General features: G+C 39.9%; 2 protein-coding genes across 7 annotated transcripts in view; one reads left to right on the top strand and one right to left on the bottom strand.

The window, feature by feature from the left end:
- larp1 (La ribonucleoprotein 1, translational regulator) overlaps positions 1 to 3,323 on the top strand; it is a 43,262-nt gene extending 39,939 nt beyond the window's left edge. For all 5 annotated transcript variants that reach the window (XM_072374876.1, XM_072374875.1, XM_072374873.1 and 2 more), the window contains 2 exons: positions 132 to 259; positions 457 to 3,323. In XM_072374876.1, the coding sequence (XP_072230977.1) occupies positions 132 to 259; positions 457 to 681 (353 nt within the window). In that variant the 3' untranslated portion in view covers positions 682 to 3,323. The remainder of the gene's footprint in view (positions 1 to 131; positions 260 to 456) is intronic.
- Positions 3,324 to 3,774: 451 nt separating this feature from the next.
- On the bottom strand, positions 3,775 to 15,347 carry faxdc2 (fatty acid hydroxylase domain containing 2). Of its 2 annotated transcripts, XM_072374877.1 has the most exons (9): positions 15,249 to 15,347; positions 13,948 to 13,991; positions 12,094 to 12,191; positions 10,557 to 10,660; positions 9,670 to 9,791; positions 6,422 to 6,627; positions 6,172 to 6,277; positions 5,230 to 5,396; positions 3,775 to 4,993 (listed from the first exon to the last, which is right to left on the bottom strand). In XM_072374877.1, exons 1-9 carry the CDS (start codon positions 15,271 to 15,273, stop codon positions 4,837 to 4,839), a joined length of 1,029 nt encoding a protein of 342 aa, XP_072230978.1. In that variant the 5' UTR covers positions 15,274 to 15,347; the 3' UTR covers positions 3,775 to 4,836. The 2 variants fall into 2 exon arrangements, with proteins under 2 accessions (XP_072230978.1, XP_072230979.1); XM_072374878.1 differs by lacking the exons at positions 13,948 to 13,991; positions 15,249 to 15,347 and adding an exon at positions 12,955 to 13,096.
- Between the last annotated feature and the right edge of the window lie 8,612 nt (positions 15,348 to 23,959).

Here is a 23,959-nt window from a genome sequence, read left to right as displayed (position 1 = left end):
AGGAAACATGGGACATGCATCAGAGGAGACCCTGTCTGTGATGCTTCATGTCTGCTTTAGTGCTCGTCTTCTGTAAAATAAGATTGACTTTCAGACACGATTGAAGACATTTTTCTGTCTCCTGATCTCAGGCCAACTTTATGGACTGGAAAAGTTCTGGGCTTTTCTCAAATACTCCAAAGCCAAGACCTTAGAGATCGACCCCAAGCTGCAGGATCATCTGCGCAAGTTCAAACGCCTGGAAGATTTCAGAATTGATGTAAGTGGGTTATTGTTTGGTGGTTGAGGCATAAGTCGGTGTAATGTTGTGGATATTAAGACGTTTGTTGTTGTCCTCAGTCTACTGTCAGAGGAGCTTTGCTGCCTTAAACTCTGCCACACGATGGAACGTTTTGTGAGACTGAGTTTTAAACTTGAATGTCTTTGTTTATCTAAAATGTGACTTTGTGGTTTAAGCCGCCGATGGAGGAAGGAGGCCGCAGAAGACACTCATCCAGCGGGGACGGTCGCCGCCGACATCCCTCCCAACCCTCCTGTCGGCCCCACAGCCAGGCAAGCGGAGGCTCCGCCCCCAACGCTGCTGCTCCGGGCCCCGCAGCCAAGCATGACGCCAAACCCGCCAGCCAGAAAGGCCCCGCGCCCCCCGCCGAACCCGCACCAGATGCCAAAACACCGAAGTAACTCCACACACACGAACACACTGGCTCACACGGATCGGCTCAACCACGTCTGCAAGTCGCCGGTTCTCTCTGCGCCACAGGAGGGGGAGGGGCGTCCAGCCCTACATTCAAGCACGACACTTAATCTTCCCCCGACATCACACGTCTGAGAAATGCGGAGAACAAACAATCGCTACTGCTTGTTTATTGATTTAAGTCTTTTAGAACGTTTTAATTTGGCAAGAAATGAATGAGGATTAAGACGCTTCTTTCCCCTTTACAAACCCCCGCCGGTCCACATGATCCATGGTTTAGGAACCCCCCCTCCCCTCCATGTTGACCCCCCCCCCCCCCTTTCTCTGTGACTGGGACCCTCCTCTTTAATTGTCACTGTCCTGCTGGCTGAAAGATATTTGATTCCTTGCCCAGAATTGAGAGAAATGACTTCTTCAGCATGAGATGGTGGATGTGGACTGAGCACCTGAAACGCCCCACCAGCGGCGCGCTGGAGGCCGCGCTGCTCCTGACATCCAGCCGGACCAAAGTGGTTTAAACCGAGCGACTGACATTTCCATCCGCAGGGCCCCTGACTGCTCTCAGTCGAGGGGCTGAAAATGAGAAATATTTGATTTACTTTATGGCTGGTCATGGAGGGGAATTACTAAACAACCAAATGATTTAGAGAAAAAAAAAAGAGAGAGAGACTTGTTTCAACCCCTCAGATGGACAAGATTATTGAAAGTTGCCTTATTTTAATGGCTTTACGGCTTCTAACTTGTGCCCGCCACCTTATTGTCTATTGTACAGCATCCAAATCACCATTTATCTAGTCACCGTTTCCAGCAGAGGCCACTATGTGGCGCTTCGTCTGCCCAAGTGTCCTCCATCCCTCCCCCTCCTCCGTCACCTTTTCAGAACTGTCTTCCAGGTGTCACTCAGTCTGTTACAGCCCTGTAATTCTTTCATGTGTTTGCAACTTGTTGCTTTTTTGAGCTGAAAAGAAGAAGGAAAAAAAAACACTTGAGTGGAAGAACGAACCCCAGATGATCTCCTTTAGGGTCCTTCTTCCTCCACCTCCCCGTCATATGAGCTGCATCCATCCGTTCATCCATCTGTTGGACATCCATCCATCGGCGACGCTACATTACTTGAAGAGGCGACAGTTGCGAGGAGGGCCCTCATGCTCCGACGCAGGCTCAGATGTTCGGCCGCCTGACTTGACGAGGCCAATCAGCCGCGCTGCTTCCCCGTTTCACACATCAGTTACAGGCATGAACACTACCGAGTGTGGTCAGGTACAGATGTAGCAGCGTGAGCACACAACGGCTGCCTCGCTGCGGGCGGAGACTGAAAACAGGATTGTTCATTGGCGCTCCGAGTCGTCACTCATCCCACAGCGGATGATGAAAATCTTTATCCAGCTCCAGAACTGATGATATCAAGTACAACTAATGTAAATGTGAATTTGACAGAAGAAGAGAAATGATCTATGCTCCCTTCTACGTTTTATTGTTTATAGAACAGATTATATATTTGCCTTACATGTGTATGTCTTTTTTTTTTTTTTAAACGATTATCTTTTAATTCTTTTTCTTTTCTTTTTGCTGTGTTTCTCGTGCTGGAGGTGGGTTTGTCAGGCTTTTAAACATCTGTGGACTGTGGATTTGGGAAGCGTAAAAGGGAAAGTTCTTTAAGTTTGTAGTGTTTCATGTTGAAATGAAAGATTAGACTTTTTTTTTTTTTCTTTTACACTAGTGAAGGCGTTTGCCAAGACGAGAGCAACATTTCCAACAACAAACTGTTGAAATTAGACAAACTAATAATGAAGTCTTTAGCCCGGAGTGTTTAAGATAGTTTGTTGATAAGTCTGGAGATGTATTAGAATACTTTTTTTTTTTTGGGAGGGGGGGGGGTCCAAAGTCTTAATAAACCTGGAAATCCATATGTGAAGTGAAATGACCCGTTAACAGCCTGCAGTGTTTTGGGTTTTTTTATTTTTTATTTTTTTTTAACCCTGCAGTAGTCGCGTAATTGAAACCTTCTGAAATGACAAACTTGATATTTTTAGCTGAAACTGTGCCTGTGTTTGCCGCAGTGATGATTCCGCCTGCCGGTTCCAGGGGTGGATGTCACTTTGTCCTGTTAGTGTTTTTTCTCTCCTTCAAATCCAGGTTCATCAGACAAAGTTGTACCTGTTTCTTTTCTTTTTTTTTTTTTTTTTTTTTAAACCCCCCCCATGAACCTTTCGTTGATTCATCTCTGGGGAGTTTTGGATCTGTGTCGGCGAGCTAACGGCTGATGTATCAAAGTGTTTACTGATTTGAAACAGAAGAGCTATGAAATATTCAGAAAACCTCACTTTTCCAAACCAGTGAAGCCTTTGCCTGAGTGATTTGGACATGAAAGACCTCCCTCTTCCCCTCGGAACAGTGACACGACCCTCCCTCTTGTGTCATCATCTGTCTGTGGACATTTGACGGGACTCGAATGATTTGGGAGTTTACGGCCTTCTTTATCAGCGTTGACTTGCTGCTCGGTGTCTATATGAACTCTAGGGGGCGCTGCCTACGGGGCCCATCAAGTTTCGCATGGACATGGCCTGCTGGCTGGACACCAGAACGATGAGAGATGGACTTGGGAAGGACAGCAGGGAGGGGCAGATAAGAGCCCGACTGGGGTTTGTGACGTCGCCCAGAGGAATATGGCTGGTTATGTCTGACTGAAAAAAGGACAAAAATTCCATAAAGCCATATGAATAAGAAATAACTGTATATGAACCATTAAAATAGTTCATTACATTACAATATCCTAGGCTTGTCATGAGGAAAAAAAGATGAAAATAAGGAAAAAAGGAACAAAAAAATATATAAAATGGAAAAATGTAAAATACTTGAATGAGATCTTGTATTATAACATTTAATATTCATAATATCTGCTTTGTAGGCTGACGTGATTCGCTATTAGTGTTATTTGTAATTTGTAGTAATTATGCTTTTCCTTTAATAAAGAAAAAAAAACCACAAAACGGACAAAAAAACCTCAAACACCAGCTACTGTGATCATTTCTGTCTGAGTTGCAACTGCTGTGAAATGAGGAAGAAGGGCAGAAAAACAATTATTTTTAAAACATTTTATTCTTAAACAGTCCCATAAGAACATTCGTCACATTTTTGTTTATTGTAAGATATACATTCCCGACAGAAGGTTTTCTGTTTTACAAAACACATCTAACATTTCAATGCATGTTTATGTGCCACCATCATCTGTCCTTTGCCAGAGAAGACGAGCTTCCTCCATTTAGACGGTAAGTGAACGCATCACAAGAGTGCAGAGCTTTAAGTGCTGTTTGTTTGCGCAGCAATGTGCAATAAAAAAGTCAGTTTAAGAATTAGTGCAGAAGCCAGTACTTAACCCCCCTTTTACCAACACAGTTTACAACACTGATGCTATATTAAAAAAAAAAAAAAAAACTTAAGGGTCCTGACATGATTACATCACTGTGTCATTAGGAGTCTGGGAGAACCCCCCCTTCCTGTGTGAAGGGCTTCTCTCACACCCACACTAACAACAGCTGAGGTGCTTTCTTTGAACACAGGAACTTTGGCACAACATTAAGGGAATGAGTCCCATCATAGAAATCTTAAGTTTTGTGGCTGAAGGCAAGCAGAGGTTTGAGGATCTGCCTTCACTCCATCAATGACCAGACTGTCCAGTACACAAGATGACTTCTGAGCTCATGTTAGTCAGTTTAAATTTGCACTGAGTTTAGAAAAGAAAATGCAGGAACTTAAAATTGTGAAATGAACAGAAATGCATAAAGTCTAATCTGAATGACTCTTCTTAGAACTTCTCAGACATTGTTTTATTTGCTTTTCCTGGTGGATATGAGCTGTTTTTCCTCTTTTCACTTTGATGGGGTGTTACCAGAACACAACTACCATCATTGAACCAAACCAAGACGTATTTGTGGGGCTAAAGGTCACCCGGTGACTGGCGGTGAACATGGAACTGAGTACAATCTGTTAAAGTGCAACGATGTTGTGACTACAAAGGTCTGGCAGAGTTTCACAGTATAAACCTGTGATTAAAACTAATTAAAACAATCAAAACGAAATTAAGACAGATTGAGAACTTTACCATCTCCACACTGCCACCACAGGTCAGAGGTGACAGGCCATCACTGGCCCTTCTTGGGCAAGTCAGGGATGCTCTGGGTCAGAGGCGTGAAGCTGGTGAGCAGTGTGTGGCGTTCATGCTGCTTGGTCTGCCTGAATTTGGAGTCGGTGCCATGGAGCCTGTCCAGCACACCGAAAACCCCGAAACACTGGTTGAACCTGGAACCGGGAGCCCAAGTGTTAGTTAGAACCCAGTCTCCAAAAAAGTTGCCATCGCTTGTCAAATGTTAAGTGCAAAGTGCAATGATTTCAACTTTAAATTTTATTGAACGCTGTAAAAAAAAAAAAAAAAGACAGCAAATAGACTACAAAACATTTAGAAACTAAGAAAAAAATTAATTCCTCCCACATCTAATAAATCAAAGCTAAAAGGAAAGCAGTTCTGGAAGACTCACTTGAGGTGGTGGAAGTCGTGGAACTCGGGGGAGGGCAGGAATGGCAGGTGATAGCCGCAGTGGGAGATGGTGGTGCTGAACAGAGCCAGGCAGTACCACATGGAGGTGGAGGACAGGTGGGAGCCCAGGACCACCGGCCCGATTACCGCCGGCAGCATGTTGGAGAGCTAATGGCAAAAAAGACCCAACAAATTCAGTGGGCCAAAAATATCAAGCAAATTAGAAACAAAAAGGCGCACATCAGGCGAGCTAACAGGGTAAAGGAGGCCGTTTCTGAAAATAATTCCCACCACGTTATTAGCCAGACGAGGCCCTGACTGTTTTAATGGGATATAACAAGTGTAAAGATGGGATTTAACTCCATGGATCAATTTCTGGTACCAAGACAGAGTTAAAAGAAAGGCTTGTTAGTTTTAATATATGGTCGGGTCGATCCTCCCACGTTTGATTAAAGTGGAGCACAGAGTCCAGCTCATTTCAATCATTTTAAACATCTGCTCCATGTGGCATTAAAGTGAAAATTACTTCATTTATTCATAACAATTCCAACATGTCTGGACCACAGTCATGTAGAAAAGAAAGTTCTATGGTTTTATGTATCAGGGCACACAATGAAAAAAAACAAACAACACACGACCGACACACTGCATCACGGCATCATTAATTAAACAAAAACTAAGACCAAATGCAGAAACCCTCTGCCAGGTCTAATGTTTACACATCATCATGGAGGTGCGGTAGCTCCTATGATACACCTTTCCCCCACTCTGCTCTTTTTTTCTCTCTGAACATATGATGAATGATTATTGTTGTCATTATTTCTCTTTCTCTGCAGGTATCCCTGGTCTGGTGTTATGGTGCTTGTGGTCCCCTCTTTCCTGTCCTCTCCCTCTCAAACCCCTAAAAACAGAACAAAACAAAAAACAGCGGGAGATTACTCACCACATGCTCAAGAGGATGGGCATAGATGGAGACGACTCCAATGGGAGCGGTCCACTCATGGTGCTGTTTGTGGAAATGTTTGTAGAGGCTGGGATGGTGGAACAACCTGAGAAAAAGATCAAATTAACAACTAGCCAGGGAGTGCAGAACGTGAGGTTTAGAAAGACACTCCAGACAAAACCCTGATGAACCAAAGCTAGGTTAAATGCATTAATGCAGCCAAAAAAGGAGAAGACAGAACGCTCTCTACCTGTGCGAATAGTAAAACACAATTTCCTCCAGGATGGAGAAGACGGCCAGCTCCATCAGGCCCCAGTGGAAGGTGGGCAGCTCAGAGCCGCAGGGGTTTCCTCTCCAGCTCATCAGGTAGTAAATGGCCACCACCATGGGCCCAGAGATAAACACCTGATTGAAGAGGACAGTCTTCACCGCCTGGCGCAGCTTAACGCGATCGACCTGCAGGAGGACAGACAAGTCGAAGAGAAATATAAAATGGATGTAGTCTCAGAAGGTTTTCAACTTCTTTCTCCTAAAGAGAAACGAGGCAAATATATCACACTCATTAGGAAGATGCGTTTCAGTGTGGTCGTAATGTAAATGCTTCCAAAATAAGCACAGGTAAGTTGATGTGCTTATTCTGTATCAGCTCTCTCATCTCAGCTTTATCTCATACATGAAACATATTGTTAATCCAACACTTTTATCCTGATTGGATTTCTCTGCATTGAAAAGTGCGTTTTAAATAACCCTTTAAATGTGTCGTGTGTTTACTGATGATGGCACTGTGGTCAGCATTAGTGGCAGATGGAAGGGTGTCTTCCAAATCATATCTTATTAAATGCATTTTACAGTCAACCCGGCATTTTCCCTTTTTAACCTTTGGAGCTTTGTTATAATCACAGGATACGTTATGATAACCTTTCCTGTGAGGACAATTTGTCCCTGAAAGGTCACAGATAAACCTTTGCACTTTGCATAAGTGTTCACCAAAGTACAATGACAACGTACAGACAGAAGGCGTTTTGTTACTACCTGCAGCGAGGCCACGTGGTTATATGTATACCGCCATCAATAAGAGGAAATTAGCGGTAGCTATTTGCATGCCACCTTTTAACCACCCACCTTATATAGACTATATTCTATATTTTCCGTTACATATTTTTTACCCAATAAAACTAAATCTGTTAGCCGCTAATTGAGCTTTTCAAGGTTAAAGAAATCCCCGAAATAAGACCCCAAATGCAGATGAGTTAAAGACGAGACGTCGAGGATGAGGAACGGGAACAAAATGGAGAGAAAAGAGGAGGAAGTTTTCCCCGCATTTCTTCCCTTGATCATCATGGGAAAGCAGAGATCACAGGCAGATCTGACAATTTTAACCACACCTCTCTCATTGCTTCACTTTCAGAAAGTTCTGTCAGCTCATTTTTATTTAAATGCATTTAACTTTGTTATGCATCTTGACAGATCTATAGCACTAATTCTTATTGCAGCTATATAATTTCCCTTCAGGGTGTGATTGAACTGAATTGGGGCTGCACGGGGGTGTGGTGGTTTGCACCATCACATCACAGCAAGTGGAGTTCTGGTTGAAATCCCAGCTGGGCCTTTCTGTGGGGAGTTTGCATGTTCTCCCCGTGTATGTGTGGGTTCTCCCCGGATACCCCAGCCTCCTCCCACCGTCCGAAAATAACGCATGTTAGGTTAATGGTGATTCTAAACTGACTCTTGAAGTGAGGCCCTGTGATGGACTGGGGACCTGTCCAGGCTGTACCCCTCCTCTCGCCCAGTGACAGCTGGGTTAGGCTCCAGCCTCTCCACAACCCTGAATTGGATTAAATGTGTATAGAAAATGGATGGATGGAAGAATTGATTTGAATATGCCTGATTTTCATAAATGAGGTGCGGCCCTTCCTCCATTCAAATCTTTGATTCTTTCAGTTTTATGGTGCCGCACTGGTATCATCCATGCTGAGGAGCACTCAGTCAGTCCTCACACATTTTAAGCTTCTCTGTGATGGAGGGGTTGTGCTCTAAAGTTTTTTTTAAAAATACCCCAAAATGTGTTCTACTGTATTGAAGTCAGGCCAGATATTTGACTAGGTCACATTTGTATTTTGTTATTTACACGCATGGTAAAATCTATTAATATCATTTCTCCAACACCTTTTGCACTAATTTAGCACCGTAATATCACATTCTGTGCTTCGCTTTCAGGACTCTGCACGTACTGTCGAAGCCTGGTTTCTGGCGAGCAAACGGGACCCCATCTGAGCAGAACTCTACCTAGGACTCGTTTAACCAAAAAATGTTCTCCCAACGTTTACCTGGCTTTTCTCATCTGCAGTTCTTTTGGTGTATTTTCTTGCATCATCAATAGCAAAAAATAACAATGGTTTTCACACAGGAGCTCCTGTGTTAGGTCTGAAGAACTTAGCCATGTGCTCATACATTTAAGTCGATTACTTTGAGGCCTATATTTACAGTAGTATTTATTCTTTATTGTTTGTTAGAGCCGATACAAATTTTTATTGGTTTGAAAAAAAATAAAAATTGGTTTCAACATGACATTTTGGGCAATTTAGCCTTTTGTTACTTACAGTTCTAACACATTGTAACAATACATGCATGAAAATCTAACACTATCAAGACAGTGAGACGCACCCATTTGGTCGGATCTGTACAAACATCACCAACATCCTGGATTACCTGGAGCAAAGTGGTTTTATTCTCCCAGATATGTTTCGATGACCGTTTCGATGGCTGTGATTTGCCGGGGACTTTGATACACGACTCATAAGACACACAAGCTGTGTTGCCAAAGCTGATGCCACATCACGGCCTACTTTACGACCACTAGGTCTCAGGTTCAGACGACTATTTTCGGTCACTGAGCTCCAGCAAGAAACAGTAATGCAGCTTGTCGTTGCAGATTACCTCATCGTTTAAAATCTACAACTTTATGTCTGTGAAAATCAATGAAGCGCCATAAAGGTGATAAACTACACAGTCCATGTGAAGCTGACTGAAGTGATCTCTGAAGGGAATGACACATTTAATGAAGAAAACGTGGATAAAAAAAAACAAAAGAACATGACGGAATCTATTTTTATAGCATCAATAAATGAGCTTCCTGTGTGCACACAGTGTTCCTGGTTAGAATCTCTGATAAACAATCACAATATGATTACTTTTCACCAGCCTTGTTTATCAGTAATGTTAGTCTTTTATCACCGCCGTGTGCAACAACATCTGTTAATCAAACACAGTGAGAGGACTTTGTTCAGTGGTGGACACATCAGATCAGCAACCCGATAATCAGTACTGATACATTAAAGTTAGATGTATTTAATAATCTGTCGTTTTAAGTGAATAAGCTGTCACAAAAAAAAAAAAAAATCAAATGTGTTAATCAAAGATTCCCAAAGGAAGAATTAGAAAGGAAAGCAAATTGTAAAGAGGCAAAATATTCATTGATCGCGAGAGTCTGGAGCCTACCGGGCTGTTCTTGTCCACCTGGATACGGTATCGGGTGATGAAAGATGGTTTTCCAGTAGTGTCCACCAACAGCAGCAGGGCATTTGTCGTCCAGAACACCACAGTGGGGGCCAACATTGTCCCTGTTGAGAAAGATAAGTCACACCTCAGAGAGTCCAAACACATCACGAAAAGTCTTTAGGTCATATTAAATCGGAATCTTTTGAAATGAATGGAAGCACAATGTTATTCGCACATATACAGTATCAGCAGTAGGAGTTGGCCTCACAGAATGTTAATTACACTAAAATAAAAAAATATGCTGATGCACCAGCATTTGGCCCAAATAAGTTAGAAAATATCCACATATGCGATACAGTGCACCCTGCAGTTACTAACGAGCTGGGTTTTGCTCCCCACAACTTTCACAAACAACACGTTTCCAAAAAAAGTAAAAGTAAATCTAACATGATGAAATAATCTGCAGCGCATTTAAAACCCACACGGATGTGCCATCCTTTTACCATTTTTAATTATAAAGCAGATTTAATTGATTTTCAAATCTTTGCACTCATTTGTTGTTAAGGTTGATTCCGGATGTCATAACTGACCTAAACCACTGTTCTAAATCACAGTTAGCATCAAATACAGTAACCTTCTGTGTGGCCCCATAATCCTCACAATAAACCCCTATTTGTTTCGTATGAGAGAAAATCTTAATTTGGAATACATTAGCCATGCTGCTCTGAAACCTCCTTCTGGCAATCACAAGTCAGATTCCAAAGAAGTCTACATACATCCATGAAGCCACCAGTGTTTCGCAAAGGACTTGTTAATATAATGAAGGTCACTCCAGATGTCCTCCTTTTTTAAACAAGAAGCAAAACAAAGCAGATTTTATTCCTTACCCAGGAAGAACAAAGCAGCGTCATGACCTTCGAATGCCAAGTACAGCTTTGTCCACAAGTTCTGCCAGAAATCCCCCGAAGCTCCCCAGAATCTCTGAAGGTGCCTGGGAAAGGAAACATTGTCAGCTTTCAAGTCTACGGAGGATTTTTCTCATTACATAGTGAACATCTGCTGTTGTTTCTCTGAACTTTCTTTTTTTATGTTTTTCTAGAAAAAATATTTAGTCAAACTTTTAGTCACAAACGCAGCCCACCAGAGAACACCCATGTACCCCTGTGACGATAACATATGGTAATGTAACGTATGGTTAAAGTAAAATCACCACCAGCACAGGGACTTTTGGGAGTAAACAGAGCTATCCATTCATTATCTGCTGCTTCTCCGAGGGTCGGTCGCGGGGGCAGCAGCTTGAGCAGAGAAGCCCAGACGTCCCTGTCCCCGGCCACTTCCTCCAGCTCTTCCAGGGGGACCCCGAGGCGTTCCCAGGTCAGCCGAGAGACATAGTCTCTCCAACGTGTCCTGGGTCTTCCCCTTTCCGTTGGAAAGCAGCCCCTACAGTCAATGGTATTGCACTTCCTCATAGACTTAAATTCTTTTAGATTTTTTTTCTTTGAAATGGAGTTGTGAGATAGTCATTAGTAGTCAGTGTCTCACCTGCAGTAGACAGTGGTCAGTGTTCTAAGCTAACTGCTAGCACATTTCACCCATCTAAAACAACTTAAAATCTAAAAAGTCTCAGTAACAGCTTAACCATTACACATTACACTGTGCATCAAACGGTTATTTACTTTGTCTCTACATTTTCTCAACCAAAGAATGTCCGCGTTGCAACGCAGTCCAGGGTATGGTGCGATATGGACAGTCTTTGGTTCACGGGAACGATCTGACCTCTGAACCTAATGTTCTACCTTCTCCTGGTAAGTCTTGTCCAATCATGTCTCAGCATGTTACATCTAGTCCCATCCATGACATCCTCTGGAAATACTTAGGCGTGTCATGTTAAGTACACATGATCTGCCATAACATTATAACACTGACAGGTGCCTTGCTCTCTGGGAAAACCTGTAACCTGTTGTCAGCTCAATGGTATTTTAACACCAAAGAATCTATTCATACCCTTCCAGTACCAGACACTTCAGCGCACTCTCAGTTGCTCGCTGTTCACACATAGCATCTTTTGTTGCCTCTCATTATGCAACTGTTCTATCAGTTAACATCAGTTAACATTTAATTATGTCATGCCCCATCATGTCCTGACGTATCACATCTTGCCTTTTCTTGTTTGTTTTTAACATAGTCTGGAACCAGTCTGTGTTTTCTTGTGCCAGCCTATCATGTGTGTGGCACTCTCATGCACCGTCCTGCTCGCACTCGTCTATCCAGTCCTGTCCTCGCCCCACCCAGAAAGTTCTATTCTATTGAGTTTTAATTACTCAACCTGCCTTTCTTGCCTTTTCTTCTCTGCTTTAAATGTTAACTCTTCTCCTCAGGTCCATTCAGGACAAGCAGCGGGTTTTGCTGCGGGGGAGATCCTACCATGTCAGTGAGTTGCCGAACGCAGCCAAGAATAAGATTCCAGATCCAATGATGACCGCAGCTTTTTTCACAGAGTCCCACAGTCCTCCAGGGCCCTCCTGAGCAGAGAAAAAGCAACAACTGTGTCAGAACTGTGCACACACAGCAGCCTGATGATGATGAGCTGTATCAGTGTTTCTGAATCAAACACTTAATGGTGCAGAGATGTCTAAAAACAACAAGACTGCAGCTGACACCGGCGAGAAACACTTTCTAAGAGCAACATGTTTTCTTAAGGTCAGGAATGAGAAAGTGAGTGAAGAGAGAACACTGTCAGCATTTTATCTTAATGTTGAAAGCGGTCAGTACATCACAGAAAATACATTTATCAAAAGAATAACCTCATGTAAGGACAGGTTTCACACTGACTAAATGATGAAAGTCTCATTTTAGTCCAAACGGTCTGTCTTGCGTCTGCGGAGCTACATTTTTAACTGTTGAATTTAAGCTTAATCTCCTGCTGCAGGTGATCCTGATACTAAAAATGCACAAATGTGTCTCACAGTGCATTTAGTAAAAGAAATTATGAGCCATCAACACAGAGAGAAAAGAGCAACAGTTCACAGTTCAATTAAGTCCAGGGATAGATGTCACATTCATGGGACTTTCTGAAATGCCAGCTTTCCCTCCCAGCTGCTCTCAGCCCAGCCATGGCAACCGTGGGAAGAATGTCTTGCAGGTCTCAGGACTCAGCTATTTTATGTTTGATGACATGCTCATGATCACACTTTAAGTTGAAAAAGACACAGATTTATTCCAAAATATGTTAAGTTAACAGAATGCACAATCACATGCAAGACCCATGTTTCTCGTTCTAATCACTTTCCCATGTGAGACCATTAACAGTGACCTCGTCTTCACTGATCAACACGCTCCTCAACATTTCTCAGAACCATGTGCACAATCCATTGTGTGCCATTGTCCCTTTGCTTCCTGCAAGGCTCCATAACTTGGCTTGGGTTAAAAAAATTTTTTTTTAAAAATGCAACTTGTCAGGTTGAGCCTGTCGTAAAAGAACAGCAAAGCAAACAATACAGGTCTCAGCGAAGTCACAGCTGAAAACAGCAGTCAGGTGGAGCTTTACATAACAACTGCTACAGACACAACCCACACATGAGAGAAGAGCAAAAACTGATCCACTTTACAGAGAAATATACAGAAAGATCAGTTAGGACAGATCAGAATCAGAGCTGTGCTCAATCTAGTATCTACAGCTACATTAAGACAGTGTGAAAGTTAATAATTCACTGTTTTTTCCTTCCTTTGATTTAACTGACTGAGACTTCTCTTAAAATGAGTCTTAAGAGGCATGCAAACATACAGCGAGTATCACCCTTGCTTACTAATGTCAGTCTTAGCTTAAATATATGCTTCTGCCGGCCATAAGACTAACCCGTCCCCACATTCACAGAACAGGATGCAGAACTAACAGCAATTTATACATGTATTTGTTGCTTTTTCACTGCAGGAGGCAGGTTTCAGTGAAGCTTTAAGACAACCGATGCCATCTGCAAATTAATTACCTCCACCCGTAATCAGAAGACCAGTTATGCAACATAAAACATTAGAAAGTTAAGGAAACAAAACACATAAAAGATGAATGGCTGCACCTGTGCTGGCAATGACTCACTGTGCTACCAAACGACTGCCTGCTATTGATCTCATGATGATTAAAATGATAATGATGATGACAGACCTTTTTCACAGCACACATTTTGACTTGTTACAGTAGGAAAAGCCCAGGTAAAATAATAATGATGAAGAAGAGAAAGCAAAAAGTGTGAAGCAGTGAACTTAGATGTGTGTTACCCTGACCTGCTGTCTGACGCCGACTGTGCTCCCCTCAGCTCCCCTCTTCTCTGTGAACACAATAACACACTTTAGCTTTACTTTCAAGTTAATTCAGAACTGTTTAATAACTACTGCAAATATTCATGGGGCTGCAACAGCATGTGTAATAAAAAAAATAAAAAAAGATAAAAGGTGTCCCAAAAAAAACTGAAGACTATGTAACATTTCAAAAGGAATGTGGGACAGTTCCAATTCCCTGCTAAAGAACAGCATGCTTTAAAATCCTATTTTTGTACCTTTAGGAAATTAATTATATTTTTGTGATACAGCTACAATAAATTAATACAGTTCCATTTGTTTTGTCTCAGAAACGGTCTGATTGGCTTAAAAAACACAAACTAATAAACTAAGTATTCTAATACAGTAAAGTCTAACTGCTTTTCATCGTTCCACGGTACAATAATCATCTGAGTGCAGCATTGCCTGGTAAAAATTATTTTACAGCTGCGGGATTATATATAATCCTATTATATCCAACCTTACAGTGAGTGTGCACTTTTTCCACACAAACTCTTGGGGATCAACGTGCACTACAACCACTCTGCATGTCTCTTGTAAAAGACAAAAACAAAGAACCAAACATATAAAAGGTAACAGAGGTGGAAAGGCTGCAACTAATGTACGTTTTCACCATTATTGAATCCACTGATTAATATGCGGATGGTACCTGTTAACCATTTGATAATGAAAAATGTCAACAGAGCATAAAAATAAATGTGTCACGTGTCACACAGCAGGTGGTGCTTAAGACAATAAATGATCCAACTGTCAGGTCATTTTTTTCCCTGCTTGACTTACTTCGGAGAGTGATTAATCGATAAAATACCTGAACTTAACTATTTTTCTGTCCACCCATTCCAACTTTATTCACAACATTTGTCATTTTATAAATCAAATGACTACATCATATTAATAAAACATGGTGCTTAATCATCCATAAATTAATACATCAATTCAATTTGGCAAACAAGCCTACAGCTTTAGAACCTTCAAGAATTGCTGATATTCTTTCGCCGAAATGTGAAATAGTTTCAACGTCAGAAATTCTTCATTCACTTATTTTCAGAGCAATTTAATAATGTTAAAATGCATCAATAGCGAGTACCATAGCCACTATGTGCACCTCGTAGGAATATTTTAGACTTTATGCCTTTGAAAACTATTATACCAAGAAAAGAAGGTGCGCTGCGTTTCCATGAACGCAACAAATGCCTTTTCGCGGAACTTTGTTATCATGACTGAAGCCATACTAGCCACCAACTCACCGTTTACTGTAGTTTCCGCCAACATGTTTCCCCTCTTTCTCCCTCTCCGCAGCCTCCAGCGCGAGCTCCCAGCAGCAGTTTATTTACAACAGCTAACGACTTCTGATTGGCTGCTTCCTGGTCAGCTGACTTAAACCATAACCGGAAAATTCGAGTCCTGCCTCTGCTGAAGTGTTTTCCTCCCGTCCACATGACTTATCCAGGTGAAGGTTGAAACTCAGCATGGAAGGTGGTCTCTGAACTGAAGGTGGGGAGGGAGGGGTTATGTTTAAACTGCGTGCAGAAAGATGGATCTGAAAAACAGGTCACATGTCTTTTAAACAGTGTATATTCAAACTTATAGTATCAAATTGAAACCAGCGCGGCAACATTTAAATCTGACCTAAACACTCAACAAATTTCATCTTCCCTTTATGCTACTTTTCTTTGTTATACCAATGTAAAAAGAACTAAAACGCACTGGGCTGGGTGTTTTTCCACCATTTTTGACCAAAGTCCAAAGCAATAATAATTAGAAGATAAGTTATGAAATAAAAATGATAATGATAATAATAGAAAATAATATTTAAGTGCAGCAGAAATTTGACCTTTTTTTTTCAACCTTAGACTCCGAATGTTTGGCAGAAGAGTGATGTTTGCAAATGATTAATTTACAGATGTAGCACACTAAGCAGGCAAAAATATGGAATCTGAGTGATGAAAGGTGAAATTATGAATGTTAAAGCGTATTTTACTTATTTACATGTCTTTCATAACAGATTTCTTAACAGATGTACTCTCTGGTACATTTATCTGAAATTCTGGTGGAAGTGGCTGTGCTCTCAAAGAAGACAAATATGTTGCTGTGGCCTTAATTTTGAGAAGATGCATCTAAAAATGCTGTGGATGACATATTAAATATTTTATTTCTATAATACAGTGGAGACAGAAATAATTAAATTCAATGCAAGTCATTATCAGCATTATCATATAAAATCTTCTCTTTTATTTAGTCCCTCATCCTGGGCATACACAAGGTGACAGTGGAGGATTAAACTCACTTTAAACAGGAAGAAACCTCCAACAGAACCAGACTCAGGAAGGATGGCCATTTGGCTTCACCCAATGGGGGTGGAGAGAACACCAGGTCAAGGATACCTGCTGAGACAGAAACACAACTTAATGACAACAATAGTGTCATGTGTACATGGAGAGTAAACAGAGCAGAGTGATAAAAATAAAGAATAGCAGTAGTCGAATCTTGAAGTAACAAATGCAAAAGCTAGTTTTTCTGCATCACTCTGAGACAGGATGTTCCTAATTTTAGCCATATTGTAAAGGATAAAGAGGGCGGTCCTAGAAACCTGTTTTATATGTGAGTCAAATAACAGATCCTGGTCAAAAACAACTCATGTTATTTATAATAAGGCTTATATAATAAGGTTTCTCACAATAGTACTTGAAGCCAATACAATGCCATTAAGAGTAAATATATAGCTGGACAGTGTCGTCATGAGATACTAGGATCCAAAGACAACAACTTCAAATTTTGTAGAGCTGAGTTATCAAGTGCCATAGCAATGGTAATTTATGCCATGCTATCTAGTAATAATCTTTAATGGAAGCATGTAGACAGTGAAAAGAGTGAGCCCAAGCTCAGAACCCTGAGGCACTCTGGTGTCTGAGGACTCATCATTTCCATGAACCAATTGGAATCTCTCAGATAAATATGATTTAAATCAGCCTAATGCAGTTACTTTAATCCCAATAACACGTTCAAGCCTCTGTGATAGAATATTTAGTTTTTTTCAGCAAATCACATTTAATGGTTTTATTCACAGAGTCCTAATTTGGGTGGCTGGGGAGCAGACACTGGATAACATGCAGCATGCTGTATATGTATGTGATTCTTCTTTGTTAATAGTTTATACAAAATTATTCTAAAGCTGTTAATGCATCTTATAAAACCCTCTAAAACGTGTTTCGTTGCTTTACACTGTGTCCAAAACGTAGTCTGCTCCCAGACATTCTGAGGGTGAAACCCCACCTGAGGGAGATCACCCTTCCCTTTTATGTCAGCTCACAAATAAACCCTAGTAAACACAGCATATGTTGGGGGCTATTTTTAGCTGTGAAGTGTTTATTTATCTTGCAGGGAAACTAGATTCTCATGAGATTCTGTTTAACAAACCATCTGGCCTGTAAGGTTTAATAGTTTTCAGCACTGACCATGAATAAATAACTATTTACAGATCGTGTTCTGTGTGGTCCGCTTTGTTGATGGCAAGAACAACCGCTTTGCAGCACAGACAAACAGCTTCAGCAGGCTATGCATGTCCAGGCAGAGCTTCTAGGAAAATCTGACCATTTGTTTACAATTAGAATAACCCTTAGGAGGGTGAACCTTTGCTGTGAGCTGGTATTGCTGGTTTGATTAAGTCTAAGATGCAGTTTAAAAGCATTTATGTTAAACTATATAACTGCTACAGCTTTAGACAATAAGAGAATGTTGACAGCTGTGTGCCATGGACTTTCCTCTGTGTTTTCTTAATTTGGTAACATCTCCCTGAGTTATTATGTGCAGATCCATAATCAGTGCATACACTAAACGGTGCGACAGTACACCCTATGATTTCCAACACTGTTGTGCATAACAGACTCATAAAGCATCTTTAGATAAATCTGCAGACAGAACTATTGCATGGACTTTGCCTTATTTTCAATTCATAATATAGAGTAAGACTTTAAACTGATACAATCAATACATTTGTGACATGTTTTATGACATCTGCTACACACACATGAAGACGATATGACCACACAACTGCAGCCTTTGTGTGGTCCCTGTGTTCTCAGAGGTTTATTGTCTTATGTCACTGATGGTTTGTTAGGTCTCAGTAGACTTTAACTCTGTTCCTATCAGCCATTCAAATCCATTCTCCAATCATCCAGTCAGCAGTCTCAGGATTTATAACTCACCCGTGAGAGTTGCAGTGTTTTTAACACAGATGCCAAATGTAACCAATTAAATTCAAGCTATTAGATTTTCTTTTCAGTATTTGCTGTTTTGTTTTGTAATTACGTCCATTTATGTTTAGGTTTATGCAGCCAAAAATGACTCACAAATAAATACCTGGATAATTTCTAGATTCACCACAAGAAGAAGCTAAAATATATAAATTTGAATACTTTCACATAAGTAGAAAAACTTCAAATTTTGCAGAATAACAAATTAATTTGTTGCATTCAACAAATAAACTTCCCTTTCTGCGTGTGATTTGCAGCCAGTTAAAGATAAAAACCCTGCTCAGGTCTGACCTCTGGTGAGGAGAAGCAGTCACTGCAGCAGCGTCAATAGTGTTGTTTGCACAGACAAAGCCAAGATTGTCTTCCATTTGGAATTGACTCACTTCATGGGGGTTTTCAGACTTTTTGTTTAGATAAATTTTTATTAGTTTCCCTTTAAAGGTGTGGGTTGCACATGGATTAATGAACAGAGTGGTTTTTCCTTCATTTCACAATATATTGTCCATCTGGAAATTGATTCCTCACATCTTTGAGGCTCATTCAAATTTCACTACACTCTTGGATGCATATGAGACCCATAGCCATACATACATGCATAAATATGAAAATAAAAATATTTTCTTAATGTAGAAAAACCTTTCAAGTCTTTTCCATAAACTCCACTTTTCCAGGAACAAAATATTAGTTTCTTCCATCAGCTGCCACCTAACTTAAAAAAAAAGGGGAAGAAAACCTTACTGATATGCCGACCCTACTCCTCGTTCAAAGTGATAACAGAGGTGCAAAGTCTCTGGTCTGACAAAACTGACAAAGTTCACACATAAGATTCAATTACACACAGCTACAATAATATTATGTCCCAGGCAAAGATGAAGAGTGGAAAAGCCCTCCATCAGGCCAAACTCCTGCAGCTGCTGCTAAAAGATCATAATTGACTACATTGTAGACTTGACTTTTATTCTTTTCTCTCTATGATGAAATCTTCAGACTATCTATACAGCTACTAAACTTTGCCAGCAAACTGCTGAACTTTTCATTACACATCACAGATTTAATGTAAAATAAAAAGATTTAATACTGCAAGTTAAAAGTGCAGAAAGTTTACAGATAATATGCAGATTTGATTTGTTTCAGGCTCCTATTCTCCACACTAACAGTAAAGAATTTTCATGACAGATTTTTTTTTAGTTTTTACTCCAGTTATCTCTTAGCCAGTGTTGTTTGAAATTTTGTGAACATTTTGAAATGTTTAAATATCTGAAAAGAAAAAAAAATCTGATTCCATTGATCAGTCCTGTAAAATAAAATAAATGATTTTTAACCTCATTCTTCCATACTTAACAGGTTCAGCTCTGTGATGTTGACAGTTTTACTCACATAGACTGCTTGCTATAGGTCCTTGCACACCAAAATGAATCACTAATTGTTGGCTTTGGGTTGTTGGCTTCCTTTATGACCCACTATGTTGAGATTCAGATTTCTTGATATTTTCCTTTAGAATTCACTGGTTTAATGTGGAATTATTCTACCAATGATGGAAAACAATCCTTGCCCAGAGGCAACAAAAATTGGCCCAAACCATAAAACTACCACCTCCATGTTTCACAGATGGGATAAAGGTCTTTTGCTGGAATATAGAACATTTCTTTCACCAAATCATTTTTCCCCACCAAATCTCATGTGTAGCATTATTGGTCACTATTCCCATGACTTTGGACTTATTATTGTGGGCTATGGTGAAAAAGACTGTTAGTTACTTAGAAGTTACTCTATAGATTCCTTTGTATTATTCTTAAACCTTTTCCAGTCTGATAAGCATCAAGAACATTTTCTTATTTTTCCCCTTTATTTGTGCCAGGATACACTCACACATATATGTGTTGTGAAGCACAGATTTTGACAGATCCCTGCTCTTTAAATTGAACCAGGCACCCACTTAAACCCGGTAGTGACCTCATTGACCGAAAGCACCTGTCAGTAATTTCACTTTCAAAGGAACTGCTAATCATTGATCATTGCATAGTACCATGAGTAGACACTTTAAAGTATAAAAAGTTGTATTCATATTCACAGAATCATAGTGGCCCCGATCCGTCCCCCCATCCCGTCCGTACTTAAGGCAGCAAACACCGCTGCCATAAGTACAATAAACCGATGATTAATGTCTCGTTACTTTGACTCATTTACATTGCAGCGTGCATTGAGGGCCCGGCGTTTGTGTGCTACAACTAATGATGCGTTCCAGCTGTACATGGATGTCGGAATTTCTTAGATCCAAGTCAGATTGTTAATCTGAACCCCATTTGAAGTCGGATCCGGCTCGGAATGTCGGATTAATTTTACCAGTCTTATATAGAATTCATGCTATCTGCTAGTCACGTAAACAGTAGTTACATGCTTTTTTTCTTCACTTGTAAACCTGGGATGCGCTGGGAGTACTCAATTTTGGGGGCACATTGTTCCGAACTCCAAGTTCCGAGTTTCATTGTAAATGAACGCACCAAACTGCCGACTGTTACTCCACGGGGTCCTAAAGAGGAACATGTTGCTGCACATGTGTCAGTGACGGAGCGGATTATTTCAATTGAAGAATAAAATAAACAAAATGAAGAAACAAAAGACAATCAGAGCGTTTTCCCCCCCAGCAACATGTTCAGGGTAATAAAAGGAGGGGAGGAGAGATGTTTTTGGGTCCTTCATTGAGTCTGTTTCTAGAAAATAAATTTGTTTGGCTGCATTATAGGGAATTCCTAATAATAATGACTAATGCCATTTAAAATGTGAGTTTCATTGACAGTATGCATACTTATTTTTATTTATAAAAATATGTTGTGATTTCCATTTCTGAGTTCACACACAAACGTTTAAATAAAATGTATTTTGTGTAAAACATGAGGTTTTGGTGGGTGATTGGTATTCCAGACAGTTTCATAATATATGACTGGTGTTAATCGGGTAGGCCTTTGGTTAAAAATGTTCATTGTTGTTTATCTATGATTTCAAATAATTCTACAATGGCTTTTTAGTGAAAACTATTGGCCCATAGGGTATTACAAAAGTAACTACTATAGCACCAGTTAATGCCCAAATTACTCAAAAATGACTTATTGTCATTTGTTGACAGCCCCCAGTTCAAAAATCCCATCTGTGCTCCTGCAGATATCATATGACTTTCAAAATTGTTGAACATATACGCATTTCTTCTATTGATAAAATTATTCTGATTATTCATTTGATTTAATGATGAGATTTAATGATGCTCTAATGATGAGATTTTCAAAGTCAGAGACCTTTCCTTAGCCAAAGCCTGGGAGAAGGTGCAACTTCATCCTAGCTAACAATGCTAACTAGCTATAGCTAAAGGTAGCTAGTTCCCACAGAAACTGACACTAACATTAGAACTGAATTCTTGTATAAAGTTCTGACATAATCAAATACGATGTTTAAATGTTTGTAAATGATCCGTCTCGCACATTACATAACCTATTCATTCGTATCTGACCCAACAATGACAAACAAGACTGATATTTTGGAAATTGTAAAATTCTTCACATTTATGGATAACCTCTAACATGGTGCTGCTCAGGTTGTACACTTCTGGTAACGTCCTATAATTAAAAAAATCCAAAGCCACAGCTATCTTTCAGAAACACTTACAGGTGCCCAGTGTGCTTTATTGTGTTCAAATACAGTATCAACATGTTCATGTGACTGCAATGTACACCATTAGCATTAATGAGTCCATGTTACATCCTACTGCAGTTGGTTTTTGAAAAACATGGATTTGCTTCAGTTGTATTCAGACAGAAAGTGAAGCAAAATAATAGCCTCGTGATTTTTCTGTAAATCCCTCAATGACTATTTGCAAATGTAAAAAGTGCAGCAAAGTCAGTGTTATGTTAGCTAGACATACACCAGCATCACCAGTGTGTCACTTTGGAAAAGATGAACTGATCTACAATTCATGTGACACACAGTTTATATCATGTCCTTCCCTGCGTAGTGCAGTGTTGTCTTAAACTGAACATGGGAACCTGGACACTTCACCCCCAAAAATTGGAACATTTCACTGACTGTTGTGTGGGCTATCTAAATAATTCATACCAAGCCTCAGACCACATATCTGATATTAAACTGAAGATAATAATAGAACACCTAAAGACATTACTGCTCATATTTGTTGTCCAATAATGTATCTTCTAAATTGAATACAGTGTGACATGTCAATCATTTTATACACACCCACTCCAAATCTTTGACTTTCTGCATGTTTTAAATGTAAGTATGTATTCATTTATTTAAGTAGCATCAGTCAAATTAGAGTTATTTGACACCACAACAGCCACTTTACATAAATGGTAAACCAACTCTTTAACAGTATTTTAAGTGAGATGATTAAGTGACATGTGATAAACTTATTATCTATGTTTCTCTGCACTGAGCACTTTATGACAAACGAAACAGAAAAAACAGTGTTAACTTCAAGGTGGAAATGGGTGATCTTCTTTTTCATGTGCGGATTCAGTATTGTCAGCTAGGTATCAAACTGGACCATTGTTATGACCTGACTCCAATGGCCACATAAAGGGAGACACACCGTAAGAAAAAGTAAAAAGAAAAAAAAAAAGTTATTAAAAGTCTAAAAAAATAAATAATAAATCCAAATTAGACATCAAAAAGCAAATGTTTATATCAGGGGTGGAAACTACTCAAATCAGCAGTGCATGGTAGTCATAGTGAATTATGGACTCTAAGTATCATGAGGCACAAACAAAAAAAGTAAAACTAACATGATGAACCAAAGTGGAACAGTAGAGGAGAGCAAAGAGGGATTCAATTGAAGTCAGGACTTACTGGGTACACAGATGTTCTAGATCTCTCTAATCAACTACCAGCAGAGCAGATACAGGCATATAACTAATCAACCACAAGAGGGGCTGCATGGATCATAATGCCACTGATACACTAAAATACATTGGAATTTTTCCGCAACTCTGGTAAACTTATCTTCTTCCTCTTGACACCAGATCAAATGGGCCTGGTATTTATATCTTTCTAATGTGAAGCAGGTCAGAGGACAACATAATCATCAGCACTGCTTAATGGCACCATTTTTGCTTCACACTGCAAATATCAGCAAAGGATGTGTCAGACTCAGTGTGCAATATTTCGGTGCATTACACTTTTTGTCGAATGTTGGGTTGAAAAAAAAAACATCTGAAAAATACACTTTACACTTTATGAGCAAAGGCCTTTAGTATTACATCTTACATTGATGACATATTTTCCTCCTAATGGCTGAAACGTATTGTCCACTGGATGTATTGTTTCAGAAGATGTGGTTTCTTTTAACTGGAGAATTTTAGATGAACTTTTAGTAAATCTTTGAAATATTCCCAAAAAAGAGAGGGGAAGATACGTGTTAACCTTTCCATTACTGAAGAAATACCAGTTAAAAGATAACTGTCAAATACTGAACTCAGAGTTCACAAATCAATTTCCTACGTCACAATAGCTAAGTCTGCAATTATACAGTCATAGAAATGCATTATCTGCGGCTGTAACACATAGAGATAAACACACTAAGGTCACAAACTGGAAACAGATTTTAAGGAAGAGTACACAAAAAACTACACATAAATAAAAATCTAATACTTAAGATAAATTAGTGTTAGGGATCTTTTTCCCATTTGGACACACTGTAA

The sequence above is a fragment of the Leuresthes tenuis genome, unplaced genomic scaffold (assembly GCF_036924035.1).
Source record: "Leuresthes tenuis unplaced genomic scaffold, fLeuTen1.0.hap1 SCAF_21, whole genome shotgun sequence".
In the NCBI taxonomy this organism is placed as follows: domain Eukaryota; kingdom Metazoa; phylum Chordata; class Actinopteri; order Atheriniformes; family Atherinopsidae; genus Leuresthes; species Leuresthes tenuis.
The sequence above is the reverse complement of the archived record's forward strand: the minus strand, read 5'-3'. Positions and strand labels throughout refer to the sequence as shown.

Coding starts and splice junctions, on each gene's coding strand:
- faxdc2 (XM_072374877.1), bottom strand. CDS start 15,273: ATGTTGGCGGAAACTACAGTAAACG. Junction 9,792..10,556: donor CGCTGCTTTGTTCTTCCTGG/GTAAGGAATAAA, acceptor CTTTCTCAACAG/GGACAATGTTGGCCCCCACT. Junction 6,628..9,669: donor AGGTGGACAAGAACAGCCCG/GTAGGCTCCAGA, acceptor GTCCTCCTGCAG/GTCGATCGCGTTAAGCTGCG.